General features: G+C 44.8%; 1 protein-coding gene across 4 annotated transcripts in view; it reads right to left on the bottom strand.

Annotated features, from left to right (window-relative positions):
* The window catches only part of RXRG (retinoid X receptor gamma), a 112,814-nt gene that overhangs the window by 28,967 nt on the left and 68,847 nt on the right, over positions 1-15,000 (bottom strand). For all 4 annotated transcript variants that reach the window (XM_039486053.1, XM_039486056.1, XM_039486055.1 and 1 more), the window contains exon 2: positions 5,656-5,915. In XM_039486053.1, the coding sequence (XP_039341987.1) occupies positions 5,656-5,915 (260 nt within the window). The remainder of the gene's footprint in view (positions 1-5,655; positions 5,916-15,000) is intronic.

The raw sequence follows: 15,000 nt of genomic DNA, 5'->3' as shown, positions 1-15,000 counted from the left end.
TCACTCATCACTGAAATGCAGTCACATCTGGGGTGCAGGCCAGCAGCTGGTTAAGAATGCAAGGCTATAGAAGTATTTGGGCCAGGAAGTGCAGAAGACTCTTCTACTTGAAATTACAGATGGAATTTAGGCAGGCAGGATGAAATTAACCAGGATGCAATTTGACCAAGACACTATGGCTAACACACTTATGGGTGGAACAATATTCTCATGGGCTTCCAAATTCAAAGTGTGGGGCAGTAGGAAACACAGGTCTGGAGTGTCCCTATTCTTACTCACTGGTTTCCACTCACACAAAGTGTCCACCTTAACCCACACCACCGTCTTGCTTTCCCCAAGGTCCCTGATGGCTCTGCCCCTCCCCAAAACCCCAACTCCACTCCCAGCTGGATGTCTGGCCTTTTATGGCAGTAACTGTCAAAAATGGCTCTCCTGGCTCTTCCAACATGTTTCGCCCTGGGCCACGCATCAGGCAGGTAGCTGTGTGTGCAGGTCCAAAGCAGTGTCCAGTCACTTCCCCCTCATTCCTTGTCAGTTGCTGGAGCGAGCTGAAGTTCAAGAGGAGATGCGACTTGCTATCCCTCTGATGCATCCTCTGCCTGTCCCTCGTCATGCCAACAAACCCCTTGGGTGGGATTCTCCCCACTACTGTAGAGTAGGTCTGGAAGAATCCCTGGATGCCACTACTCTTCTGAAAGGCACCATGGGACTTCCAAGAACCTCAAGCCATCAGGACCTTCACTCCACAGCTCATCCCAAAGGTGTACGGAAACCATCGGCAGCTTTAAATCAGCATTGCTGCCATAGGAATGGCACCGAGCTGGCTCAGCAGGGTCAAGGATCTGGCCCCATATGTTTATATTCTAACACTTGGATGCTATTGTTAGGAGTAGAGCTAGTTTTATAAAAAAAAGGAAAATGCAGAAATGTCACCATTGGGTCCCTTTCTAGGCTTGACAGAACAATTTCATTTTTTTCTGATTTTTTTAAATTTTAATATAGACTAAATTCCTAATATTCCCTTTCACCTCATCTTTTTGCCTCCCCACCCCACTGAATATAATCGAATTAATAATATCCAGGTTGGCTTCTTTTTCCCCACTTTTTCATTTGTGCTCTTGCCATTCTCTCGCTGTTCACAAATTAAGGCCATTTTGAAAAAGCGACAGAGGCACAAAAGGGAAAAAGAACCCCAGATATAATTCATCCCACTGCATTCCACAAGAGAAAAGGGGGAAAGAACATATTGCACATTTTTACATTTTGACTAACAACATTTAAAATAAAACTAAAGTCTGGGGTTTGGAAAATGGCCATTTTTCATGGCGGGGGGGGGGGGGGGAGTTTTGACATAAAAGATTCCCAGTAGCTCATGTTAGAAGCAACTTAAAATTTTGCATTTCTGCAGTAATTTGCATTTGAGGCTCTCAAAACACTATAGAACAATCTAATCCAACTTGTCCTTGTTTTCTGTAGTCATGTTCCCTGTACCACCTCCCTCGGGAACCCTTTCTACCACCTGCTTTCTCTTACACTTACAGACATTTACCTAATATGCAGCCTAAGCTTCCCTTTTAGTTTCAGGCCATTAGCCTTTGTCCTGCCATCATCTGAGCATAATTCTCTTCTTCCATTTATGTTACCTTGAAGCTATTGATACACTGTTATCCTGTCCTGTCCTAGAGCCCTCTCTTTTCTGGACTATACAAATGTAGCTTCCTCATCTTAGCCTCTTGAATCTTTATATTATTTTCCATGCCCTTATTTTTAGTTGCTTCACACACACAATATTCTAGTAGTGGTCCCAGCAAGGATGAGGCGAGAGACACAACTGCCCTCCCAATTTTTACATGTGATTCTACTGTGGCCTCATGGCTAGGATGCCAAGACTTAGGAGACCTGAGTTCTAATCCTGGCACTGCCACTGGGTAACCGTAAACATGTCACTTTATTGCCGTGGGCCTCAGTTTCCCCATCTGTAAAATGGGGACAATGATACCAACTTCCTTTGTCAAGTGCTTTGAGATCTACGGATGAAAAATACAGTGCAGGATCTAGGTATGATTATACAGCCAAGAATGCAGTGGCGGTTCAGATAACACCCTGGGAAGAAGGTTACAGTTATGATCCTTGTTTCAGTGACAAGAGTGACTTGCCTAAAGTCACACAGTGCATCAGTGGCCCAACCAGGACAGTGACCTGAGAGTCCTGCCTCCCCACCCCTCCACTAACAACTTAACAATACTCCCTTTGCCAGTCTGAAGAGACAGAGCAGGGTGCAGCTGCGTAACTACAGAGTCAGAGCTGGCAGCACTGACATAGCACTGCAGAAAGTGACCCAGGACAGGCTGGAGTCAGGGATAAAGAAGTATATAGCTGAAAGACACCAGAAGACTTAAATCTTCTCTGTGACGGACTGTGGGGTGTTTGGTGTGTAGGTGACAGGGCTGTGTAAATGGTGGGTGCATGAAAAACCCCAATGGCTTAGCAAATTCCTTCCCCAAGGTGTTAGGGGCCCTCTGGGGACTACTCTGTGATAGATTGTCCTTGGCCTTGGGACAGGCATGTCTTAAGGAGGGTAGGCAAGGAGCCATGCCCCAGAGCCAAGAGCAGCTGCAGTGTCTGCATGCAAAAGACAGCAGAAGCTGCTCTCTCCTAGCTATCGGGGGGATGGGGTCACAAATCAGCCCAAGATGCAGCCCCCTTAGTGTAAGGCCACTGGGCCTGATTCTCCACAGCACAGCTCTAGCACACTGATGTCGTGCTGTCAAGATCAATGGAGTAACACCAGCATGTCACCAGGGTAGTGCTCAGAGAACGAGGCCCAGTCTCTTCAGCTGCGTTAATCCTCATTTCCCCTGATCTGAGCGCAGAATCCCCCCTGCATCTACTGGGGATACATGACGTGGTGGAGATGAATGAAGTGTTACTGGTGCTACTTCGGGATGGCGTGCACAACTCATCACTTGGGAGTGACACGGCCACTCCAAACACAGGCTAATAAAATGCATAAACCGTGCCCAAGCCATGTCCTCACCTCCCTCCGCCCCTCAGGCCTCAATCCAGAAAAGCACTTAAGCACGTGCTTAACTTTAAGCATGTGCTTAGCCCCATTGAAGTCAATGGAACCAGAGATTGGGCGGGTGGGGCAAAAAGAGAGGAACCTAAGCGTATAGCCCAGTACAAGGCCACTTGTGCCCAGCTGTGCCTTTCCTACTGCTGCTATCTTGTGTACAGGAGCCTCATAGTAGCTGCTTGCCTGGGAGAATGTGCAGTGGGCAGGTAAATGTAATGCTCTCTTGTGTCACTCAGCAGCATTTCTCTCCCTCTGCTGCCTGGCTCTCTGGGATTGCTCCTTCATGACCTGTCCCTGGTGCTGAATATTAACCCCAGGCTAACTCCAGCCAGTCATTTTCACTTATGCAAAATACCCTGGACCTGGTTCTCAGTTACTTTGTTCCTGCACTTGAGGCAGAGAGGGAGGTCTCTAAGCCACCTCATATTCTGGAGCTATGTGCACATTTGATCCCTGGTGCAAATCAGAGGTGCCTCAGAGCTGCTGGAATGTAAACTGCTTCCCATGACTCCCTATATGCCCTGGGAAGCAGAGAATAACCACAGAGCACTGCACAGCCACTGCACGACCAATCTACCCCCTACACCAGGGGCCAGGAGTGAGCGCTGGTGTAGAGCTCTTAGGCCAGCTCTGAGGATCGGGAGCCCTTAGGCCAGGGAGGTTCCCTGCACTGGGATTTTCTGAGGGGGGTGTTGATGGTCCCTTTATACTCCCAGAGTGGCCTAATGGGGCCTTAGTGTAACTGGGAATCAGACCCACCACTGTTGGCATTAAGTTGGGAAGCCCAGTTACCACATGGGGTATTTCAATCCACTTGTGGGCTGTCTTCATTGGCATCCAAACATCTCCCAAGCCAATTCAAAGTGCCCCTGGTCGCACCAGAAAGCATCTCTTGTCATCTCAGCACAGTTACAGGGATGCCATCAAGGAGTGTAGGCCGGAAATGGACAATTGGTTTTTAAATAATAGGGTTCACATGAAGCTTAGTATGATAACAAATCAGCAACACCTACATACTCCATCATGGCTGCCATTAAGCCCCTCACCTGCCAGTTTTAGCCAGGGCATTTATTTAACAATGGACTGAACAAAGCAATCACAAGAATGCTGGAGAGCAGAGGTTCTCAAACTGTGGTCCGTAGACCACCATTGGGCTGCAAGCTCCATTCAGGTGGTTCCCTCTAAGGTGCGCGCCTGGATGGCTGCACACAAGACAATGAAGGGCCACCCACCTAATTAGTGGAGGCGCGCAGGGATGGCTCCACTAATTAGGTGCCTGGACCCTGGAGAAGATGCACATATAAGGTGAGGTGGTGGCCTGAGGGGGGGAATAGAGGGTAGGTGGGAAGGGACAGTGAAGTGATAAGAGGGGATGGGGGGAATTTGAGATGTGCAGGGCTATGGTGGCCAGAGAAGGAGGAGACTTTCCCCAGCTCCAGGGCTGCAGCTACCAGGGAGCGACAGCCTTCCTTCCTAGCCTCAGCTCTGCGGTGGGGGAGAGAACCCCCTTCTTCCCAGCCCGTGTTCAGGGGCTGCAACAGCGGAGGAGAGAGGGCACATCCATTGCATTAGAAAGGTACGACTACTGATATTCAAATATGAGTTGTGTGCTCTTATATGTAGAACAAAAAAACGTTAATTATTATTAAGGTTTTTTATATATAGCACTTTTATCCAAAGCGCTTTACAATAGTTAGTTAACAGTACAAACAACATTCGGAAAGATCATTAAGTGGTCCACTGAGACCCTCAGCAATTTTCAAGTGGTCCGCGAAAAAAAAAAAGTTTGAGAACCACTGCTGTACGGTTTGATCCTGCCAGGGCCAATTATAGGCACATAACTAAAACGGGTTGAAAAAGATAGAAAAAAAAGTTGCAAAATAAAATTCTTATTTTTGTATTTGAATTTGAAAATTCTAAGACAATTTTTCATCAGTGTTGCAAATTGTGAATATTTTTGACTGTCCCTCTCTAAACAGTATTATTAAACTCAAACACAAGCTGAAGCAGTATGCAGTATGTAATGAAATGAAAGCTGGGCGAAAGTTTTCAAACAAATAGTTTATCAAACCAAAAATGCAGTTTTGGTCAACCCAAAATATTTGACACAAATAGTTTTGCCCAGCCCCAAAATGGCCAGAGGAGGAGGTGGTTCTGTTCATCTTTTACCCCTTCCCTGTGACCAAGAAGCCCAGGGGTTAGCGCTGTCAGCCAGGGTGTAGGCGACCCAGATTCTCAGCCCCCAGCTGGAACAAACCTGAAACAGAATTTTCTGATTCCCTCAAAAATTCCAAAAGAATTCAGATTTGATTCAACTCAAACATTTTTTTTTCCATTTTTTTTGAATTGCCACCAAACTGAAAAATCAATTATTCACTCAGCTCTAAATTAAATAGAAAAGGGCCTATTCTCCCTGTCCATATTAATGGGAGTTATTCAGGAACAATCAGAGGGCCTCTTTAGGTCAGATCCTTGTAAATGGCTAAACATGCACAGCTGAAAACTAAGTGTACAAACTCGGTCATTCATCCCAGAAATATAATGAGCTGTAGCAAAAGGACAGAGTCACTGGTACCCACCTGAGGGCTGGTGTGCGCCACAAAATTCATGCCAGGAGCTGAAGACAGGGAAACAGAATGAGATCCAATGGACGAAGCAATGACTCTGTATGGCGAGCCTAGCGCATTTGCAGGTGACCCTATTGTGTTCATTGGAGACGCAAGAGTCCTCGAAGCACTCGCTGGAGCCTCCATGTAGCTGGGATGGCCATCCACTGAATTCCCTGGGGAAAAGCTTGATGATGAGCTCACCGATGTAGAACTGGTGTGAACAGGGGAATCTGAAAGCAAAGGAGAAAAGCTTTAGTAAAGGGACGGGGAAGGGAAAACAGACCAATATCTTCTTCATATCGGTCATACTCTGGATCACCCTGTCGGAGTGGCTCATGAGTGTGAGTGCCAACCTCAGGGCAGACTGCTACAAACCAGGCCACAAACCTCAAATTGGTTGTGAGTTCTATATTTCGATTTCACCAACCAGGTATCAAGGGTGAACTCCTCAAGCACTCTAACAGCCTTTATAATGGAGTCACAGACAGTCCCCTTGGGTACGCCGATCTGCCTTGTCACCCAGGTGAGCCTGCCTTTGCCACAGATGGACCCTTACACCAAAAATCACAAAAATATTCAGGATCAGTCACTTACCCCGGGTCAATTTACCTCAGATCTCATGCCAAAGACAATACTTGTAGCCAATCCAACAATAAGCTAGCTAAAGATTTATTAACTAAACCCTGGTCTACACTACAAAATTAGTTCAGTATTACTGCATCACTCAGGGATGTGAATAATCCACCCCCGAGCCATGTAGTTATATCAACCTAAGCGCCCGTGTAGACAGTGCTAAGTCAGTGGGAGAGCTTCTCCCACCAACGTAGCTACCATCTCTTGCAGAGGTGGAGTTATTAAGCCAATGGGAGAGCTCTCATCAGATGCGCTACAGCAGTGTAGCTGCAGCTGTAAATTTCTAGTGTCGACCTGCCTGAAGAAAAGAAACAAGACAGTTATTTACAAGGCTAAAGCAGGTAAATATATACTCACAAATGAGTTACAGTCTTAGGTTTCAAACAGTGATAGAAGCTGCTGTAATGCACAAGCTCTCTATGTTCTTTAGATCTGACCCAAGCTGCACAGCTGGGGATCCCTTGCTTCTCCTTAGAAGTCCTGCCCTCTCCCTAGAAGTCCAAGGTGCACAGGGGTCTTTGCTTATGTTAGGAATCTTTGCCCCTCAGAGTCCAAACAGCAGAAGGGGAGTAATTTTTCTTGCCAGGGATTTTTATCCCCTTCCCCCAGAGGTCAAGCTGATGGGACAAGGGTTTGTGCAGGTCTCCACTTCTTGGGTGTTGGCAGAGCAATCAACAAAGTCTCTTGTCCACTGTTCCAGGATGACTTGTCTGATGTCTGTGGGCCTTCTTTTGCTGGGCAGGAGGTGACACCTCTTGTGGTAAGCTAGTATCTCACACTCGGTAAGGCTTCTTTCCTGACTGGAGGGGTTTGCAGTTTCAAAGCAAACACTTTTGTAGTTACAGAGCAAAACACTTAAATATTACCTTAGAGCTTGGGATACAGATATTCCAAGTGAGATTAATGCAGGCAGCAACTCACAAACCATTCAGAAAGTCCAAACACTAAACACATTTCTATAAAGCCAATGCCCATTTTAAAAACACTAACACATAGGTGAGCCAGACTGGTTTCCAGCTATGCGTTTGTCAGTGTTTAATGAGGCCTATGCATGAGCTGGCATCTGGTCTGCCAGCATCACACACCCATGGCAGTGTATACAGAAAGGAAGGAGGAGCTGCACTGGTTGAGACCATTGGAGCATTTTGCTGGTACCTCGTCTGGCCTCCCGCCATACCAGACCACACCACTGACCCATCTAGTCTTGCATTTCACCCCTCCTCAACCAAGAGCAGATTGTTGATCCTTCGAATCAGCATCTTTCCTCCTGAAATTCCACATCAGATCACTGGTATCTCACCTCCTGCCATATAGATCAGAACCTTGACCCATCTAGTCCATATCTTGCCTCCCATGATACTGTTTGGGTCATTTGTCCATTTAGTTTGGTATCAAAATGCTCCAGTTTCAAGAGTTATTTCAGACTCTTATTACAACCTTTGCTTTGACTATCATGTTGGAAGATATGCTAAGATAATCAGTGCCAAAAAAGCTGGAATTGAAAACTCATGCCAGTTTGCAAATTATATATCATTATCCTCTTCTGTTGAATGAATGTGGTACTGATAAAAGCTCTTTGGTTGACATCTCAAGCTAAATCAGTGCAATGGATTCTGGGTAAGATTTCAAGTTACCGTACTTACAATACCGAGAAACACAGAGTCTGAAAAGTACCTTCATTCTTCTGCATTTAAAACTAGAACAAGTCAGCTGTGTTCCTCTAAATCCAACTGAACAACACAAAAAACAATAAATGGATCTCTCTGAGCTGAACATTTTTAGAAAGTGTGTCATGTTTTGAAGAGGCTGATTGAGTTAGATAACAGTCAAGGGCCTGTCTCCTGAGGGGGAAGTGTTCTTACTTGGAAACCATCAGGGAACAGGACATTTTCCTTATAATTTCTCTTCCAGCTGAAGAATCACTATATCGCCCGCTGCGGATACTGAGGAAGAAACAAGTGAAGTGACTCCCTTAAGGTCACATAGGACTTTGGTAGCAGAGCTCAGATGAGAACACAGAAATCCTGCTTTTCATGCCTTTGCTCTACCTATTAATCAAGACCACCTCTCTTTGCCTTGAAGGCTTCTGTGGTTGTCATTGTATCCTTTTGGTATGTGTTCCTTTCCCACCGGGAGAATTGATCCAAAAAGCAAAAGTAAGAATTGACAAAGACCTTTCCCCCTCCCTGTGCAGAATTAAATCTGAAATAGGTTGATAACAGCAAAATCCAGTCCTCCTTGACTCTGACAAATGTCTTTAATGTTATTCAGGAAGCTGACCTTTTCCCATCTTTATTGTGCAGCTTCCCTCTGAATCAGATTTGATTGTTACTTCAGGTAAAATAACAAACACTGTCACATAAACAACTTTGCAGCAACATTAAAAGAAGAAAAGCTGCCTTGCCTGCAAAGCCAACAGAAACTAACAGTCATGCTCTAAGCCAGTGGCTCTCAACCTTTCCAGACTACTGCACCCCTTTCAGGAGGCTGATTTGTCTTGAGTACCCCAATTTTCACCTCACTTGAAAACAACTTGATGACAAAATCAGACGTAAAAATACAAAAGTGTCACAGCACACTAGTACTGTCAAATTGCTGACTCTCTCATTTTTACCATATAATTATAAAATAAATCACCCGGAATATAAATAATGTACTTACATTTTGGTGTATAGTATATAAAGCAGTATAAACAAGTCATTGTATGAAATTTTAGTTTGTACTGACTTTGCTAGTGCTTTTTATGTAGCCTGTTGTAAAACTAGGCAAATATCTAGATGAGCTGATGCACCCCGTGGAAGACCTCTGCGTACCCCCGGGGGTACACAGACCCCGGTTGAGAACCACAGTGCCAGCCATGGAAAATCAGTTGTGACGACCTTTCCCCTATGCACCCTCATCTCTCCACTCAGAGTGGAATACTCTAGGCATGAGAGTTCTGCTTTGAGAAAACCAACAGAAGAAACACCACTCCACTGAAAGGTTAATGGTAGGTAATGCAGACCACAGATGGACCAGCTAGATCAGAAAACATTAAAGATGGAAAATCAGACAGCAAATCTAAGGCTGCTCATGCAGTGAAGAGAAATGACCACACATTGTGAAATAAGAGTTCAGTCCAAAGCCTTGCTACAGATTTCCTGTGTGACCTTGGGCAAGCTCATTTCACCTCTCTGGGCCTTGTTATCCCCAGCTGGCAGATGAGGATAATAATGCTTACCTATGCCTTACAGGGTTACTGGGAGGCTTAATTCATTAATGTGTGTTAAAACTATGGAGAGTCTCGCTGCTATAGGAAATGAGTATCTTGGTCTGATAAAATCATGAAATCTATCTATCTATCCAGGTACTTACACAGCCACCATCATTGCAGTATTTGAACCCCTTGCAAACACCAGTGAATTTATCTTCACATCATTCCTGTCAGCTAGGGAAGTATTATTGTTCCTTGTGCATATATAACAAACTGAGGCACAGGAAGATTAAATGACCAATGGCTTGTCCACATAGGGAAACTGACTGGAACAGCTATTCTGGAATAGCTCCCTTTGTGGACTCTCTATTTCTGAATAAAAGTCACTTTATTCCAAAATAATTAGTGTGCTTCCAAAGGGGAGTAATTATTTTGGAATAAAATTACTTCTATTCTGGAACAGAGTGGTCATACAAGCATCTCTTCTACCATAGCTTATTCCAGTCCATTTCCCCATGCAGACAAGCCCTAAAGTCACATAGGAAGGCTCTAGGAAAGCCATGAATTGAATCCAGACCTCCAGAATGCCAGTCCAGTGCCTTAACCTCAAGACCAACCTTCCTCCCTTTCGTCAAAAAAATTAACAAATCAGTTTATACACAGTAAAGCGCTGAACATCCTTCACAACACCCACCCATAAATTGTTTTGTTAGGTAAGTAAGCCATGAGATGTGCCAGGTCTGAAGACAGTGAGGGGACAAAATATCTAACATCCTACACTGCAAACATAGATGCACTGTCACTGTTCTAGCTTCTAGGCATGCCTAGATCTGACAGGGATCAAACGGATAATGACAATGGGGAAGATCCCAGGTCCAATGTCGCTAACGCCTGCTAAGACAGAATACAAATACACATTTCATGGATCAGGGAGAATTCCTGGGGAAAACAAGATTAAAGTGGACCTCAGTCTATTAGCTGAAGAAATTGAAGATGGAAAATTTAGGGGTAATTGTCAAGTTAGATGACCCTACCAAGGGGATAAATTTCCTGGTGGTCATGCAGAAACCATGCACATTACAACTATGACAGTGCCTAAATCCACAAGACCAGAACAGAGCTGTCAAGCAATGGGATTACATTTGATAAGGTAACAAAATTGACTGATGCATCCTGGGTGCCAGACAGCAGATAAAACTGGACAAAGAAAGGTCACTGCTAACCACAGTTAGTACTCCACGTGTAGAGCTGACTGCCCTTGTTCAAAGTAAATGGGCTGAACTTTTATAGAAAAAGGCTGTTTTTTCCACCCAAAGAATAAAAATTGTGAAAAAATTGTTAACGTCATCTAAATTTTTTGGTCTCCTCTAAAATTTTCTGCAACAATTTTTATCCAAAATGTTATTGAAATTTTGCATTTATCAAAAAAACTGGTTTTCAGAAAATAAAAAAGAAACATTTATAAGCATTTCAGTAACTGTTTTTATAGCATTTTTAATTTTAGTTTTTTAACCCAGTGAAATGGAAATATTTTAAAAAAATACAAAATTAAAAACAAAACCCATTTAGATCATCTCTACCAAAGGGCAGTATGGATTTACCTGCTCATGTCTCAGTATTCATTCATCCTAAGACATGCTTCAAAAAGAAAATGGACTAAAGACACACTGAGCTCTGTGGGCTACAGCCATTGGCGATGACATGCATTGGTGTTGAGAGCCATGGCAGAGGAAATGCTGTGGAGTGACGAAAGGGAAGAACTGCCCCCGGTACTTTGTGCACCTTTTCAAGCATGTGCTTTTTGTAACGCTTATTGGCAGAAAAGCATAACAGCAGCACAGACCCCACTGTGCATCTGTGGTCATGAGATACTTTGCAGACAGTTTTCCCACCTTTCGCAAATGTATCAAGGGTGTCACTTTTTTTTGAAGTCTCCCAGAGTTCTGTGGGTATGGGAGAATCTCAGCTTTCATGAAAGACCAAAAAAATTATTACAACATTTGTGGGTTGTTTTTTAAATTCCAGCTCATGGAGGCATGTTAATATGTGAGAATCTCCGCTTGCATTGCTTAAAAAAGTAACTTTCTAGCTCTCCTGACTATAGAGAAAAGCTTGAAAACATGAACCCTAAAGATTCAAAATCCAGAAGGCAAATTTTAAAAAAAAAGTTTTAAAAATCGCATGATTTTGGGGGACTGACTCATGACTTTTGGGCTGGCAATACTGCATGCCATTAAATGTCTCTGTGTGTGCGTGTGTGTATGAGTGAGCACCCATATAGGTGACTGGCTTCAGAGAACGAGAGAAAAGGGGGTCAAGTGAGATCCAGCCAAATGCAGCAGCAGAGCAACTGAGGATAAATATGTCGGTCACATGACACAGCAGTGGCTATCAAGCCCAACCCTGCAGAGATAGCAGCAATCACTAAGAGGCGGCTACCAGGGAATCGTGTAGAGCTAGATAAGATGTCAAGGATGTTAATTTTACCTCTCCACAGTCACATCACACTTTTTAGTGGTGACAAAACTCCTGCAATCTCCTTCTGAAAGTGTCAGTGTTTCAATCAGACACCCAGCAAGACATTACCTTGACCCAAATGAAAAAAACGATTGCCAATGCAGGCAAACACTGGTGTAATATGATCTAAATAAAGAGGCAATCGTTCAGGAGGACACATCTAAGAGAGAACTGGTGGTTGCTACTACTGCAAAACACCACTGGCTTTCCGTTTATGTCCAAGTCTCTCCCATCCATGGAAACACAACTGTGCACAGATTGAAAAGAGCAGTGTGAAGGAGCAGTCTGCTGGGCAGGGGCAGATAGCGCTGTCAGGGGAGAAAATTCACAGTGGAGTTTTAGCACAAGCCTTTCAAAGCAATCATGGACCAAAAAAAGTAGAGAACCACCAGCTCACCAAAGAATGGTATTGCGCTTGCGGAAGTATGACACTGTGGTTAAACACAGAGCAAGAATTAATATGGCAGATGGTTTGTGTCAGGGTTTGACACTATGAAACGGTCGTTCAAGGCCCAGTGTATTTAGCTGAAGAAGAGCTCTCTGTAAGCTGGAAAGCTTGATTCTCTCACCAACAGAAGTTGGTCCAATGAAAGATATTACCTCCCCCACCTTGTCTCTCTCATATCCTGGGACCAACATGGCTACAACAACACTGCAAACAGTTTGGCTGTGACAGGCAAGACATTGTCAGTGAAGAAATTGGACTAAGCAAGAGCTCCCGGTTGTCTACATGGCTGGAGGCTATCACTGCTGGCTGGTCAAAAGGAAAATTATGGGGGTCAACCACACGTGAGACAGCTCTAGACACTGAACAAGGAACTACCCTTCACAGAACGTTGTGGCTGCTCGGACAGGCTTCTGTGGAGCACACGGCAAAAAGAAAGGTTTGTTTGGACTCCAGCTATGTTGTCTGAGTTACTGTTAATGCACAGCGACTTATAGGAACCTGAAGAACGGATGGCTCAAGGAACTACCATTGGCACCCAAGACCCTCTGACCCACTGGTTCTCATCACCATGGGGTTAGCAGCAACCAAAAGCTGCTGCTATCTATTAGCCTCTTCAGTGGCACCACACTGAAGCATAGGGATGAGATCCTTACCCCACTGAAGTCAATGGGAGTTTTGCCCGGTCACAAATTAAGAGAGTAGTCTCACACTTAGGAGTCAGGGGCACGCCTAAGATCTAGTCCCAGCAATACTGCTGACTCACTGTGTGACCCAGGGCAAGTCACTTCACTTCCCTGTGCCTCAGCTTCCTCATCCATAAAATGGAGACAATACTCCTGAGGTGTTAGGCTTTAGCATCTGTAAGATGCTTTAAGATTCTCAAGTGAAAATGTTGTAATTTGTATCACAGTAAGGCCTAGAGGCCCCAATCAAGATCAGGGCCCCACTGTGCTAGGTGCTGTACAGACACGTGGTAGGAGACAGTCCCTGCTCCGAAGATCTGACAGTCTAAACAGACACAGGAAGCATTTTACAAACAAGGAGCTGAGGCACAGTGAGACTAAATGACATACCCAAGATCACACAACAAGTGGGTGGCAGAACCAGGAACTGAACTTAAGTAACCAGCATCACAGCCCAACCATCTTGCTATGTAAGTGTGGCATGTATAGCATTGTTATGGTGGCAATCACTAGATGGCGCTGTAACACATAGTTTTACACATTCTTTTTGTTAGCAGGGAAGCAGTATATCTTCTTTGACAAAATACTGTAGTTGGTTTGCTGATGTAATTGGTTTGCTGATGTAGTTGCTTTGGGGGAGCTGTTGCAAACAGCAAGAGTGTTTGTCATTAGCCTTAACCTCTCTCACTAGAGTCATTTTTTGGCTCAGATTTCTTTGCTGGGACCTGAGCACTGGGGTTTGGGTGAGAATCCTGAATGAGGGGATGGCCTGTGTGCAGTCTGTGACCACCTCTCTTCCAAGACAGGTGTATGTAGCGTAAATAAAACAAACTACGCTAGCAAATTACACTCAGGCTCCACATCCCTGATTTAACAAGGCCCTGACACTTGTAACAGCTCCACAGAGGGACAGCAAAATTATTCTTATCCTTCAGTTGGCAAGGAGAAATTTCAGCCTAGAGGGGATGGGGAGAGTCAAGTGGCCCAGCAAGAAGATGACTTGCTGTAGAGACTGTGATGTTATTGTGGAGGTGAATAGACACTAAATCCAGGGGAAAAAATTCTCTGCACCAGCAGCAGCCTGGAGGGATTGAAATCTCAGCCTTTCCCGACGACTTTGGTACACATGACATTTAAAACAGGCTAACGTGGTCCCACAGTCTGTCCGTCAGGTAATGAAACATGACAAGTGAATCCTGGAAATTCTGCCTGACTGCAATGTATCAGTGTGAAGGGGAAGGGCAGGCCATTGGCTGAGCAAAACAAGAATCCCAGCCCCACTGCAATTTCAGGAAGGGGAAAGAGCTCAGATCTACCTGCCTCAGCTCTCACCCTCCTACAGCAAAGCCTGGCTCAATTTTCATATTTACTGGACTCCAGATTAGCTTTGCAGCCACGCACCAAACATGAGGCCTGACGCACGTTGGTTTCACGCTGGTGTAACTCCGCTGACTTCAGTGGGGTGCCTCCCGATTCACACCAGCATCAGAAAAAGATGAACTGAGCCCTTATCCTTCTGTAGCATTTATTAGCTCAGGAATGGCTAGACACAAGTTACAAAAGCAATACAATGATGTTAACTCTTTAGCATCTGAATACTCGGCAGGAACACAGCCAGGTATTGCCATGCTGGAAGAGAGCACAGATAATCTGGTATCCTGCCTCTGGCAGTGGCTGATACCTATGAAGGAGAGCCAGCCTCCTAGCCAACGGTGCAATAGTGCACAAAATTTCTTCTCATCTCCTGCAGAGAGTAGCTGACACTGCAGCATGTAGTCTGGTGACCCTGTCTGAGCATGGATAACTACAAATGTGATTAGCGCGAGCATAAAAGTATCTAG

The sequence above is a fragment of the Mauremys reevesii genome, linkage group 8 (assembly GCF_016161935.1).
Source record: "Mauremys reevesii isolate NIE-2019 linkage group 8, ASM1616193v1, whole genome shotgun sequence".
NCBI lineage: Eukaryota > Metazoa > Chordata > Testudines > Geoemydidae > Mauremys > Mauremys reevesii.
Note: the sequence above shows the minus strand (reverse complement) of the source record. Positions and strands in the feature narration are given on the sequence as shown.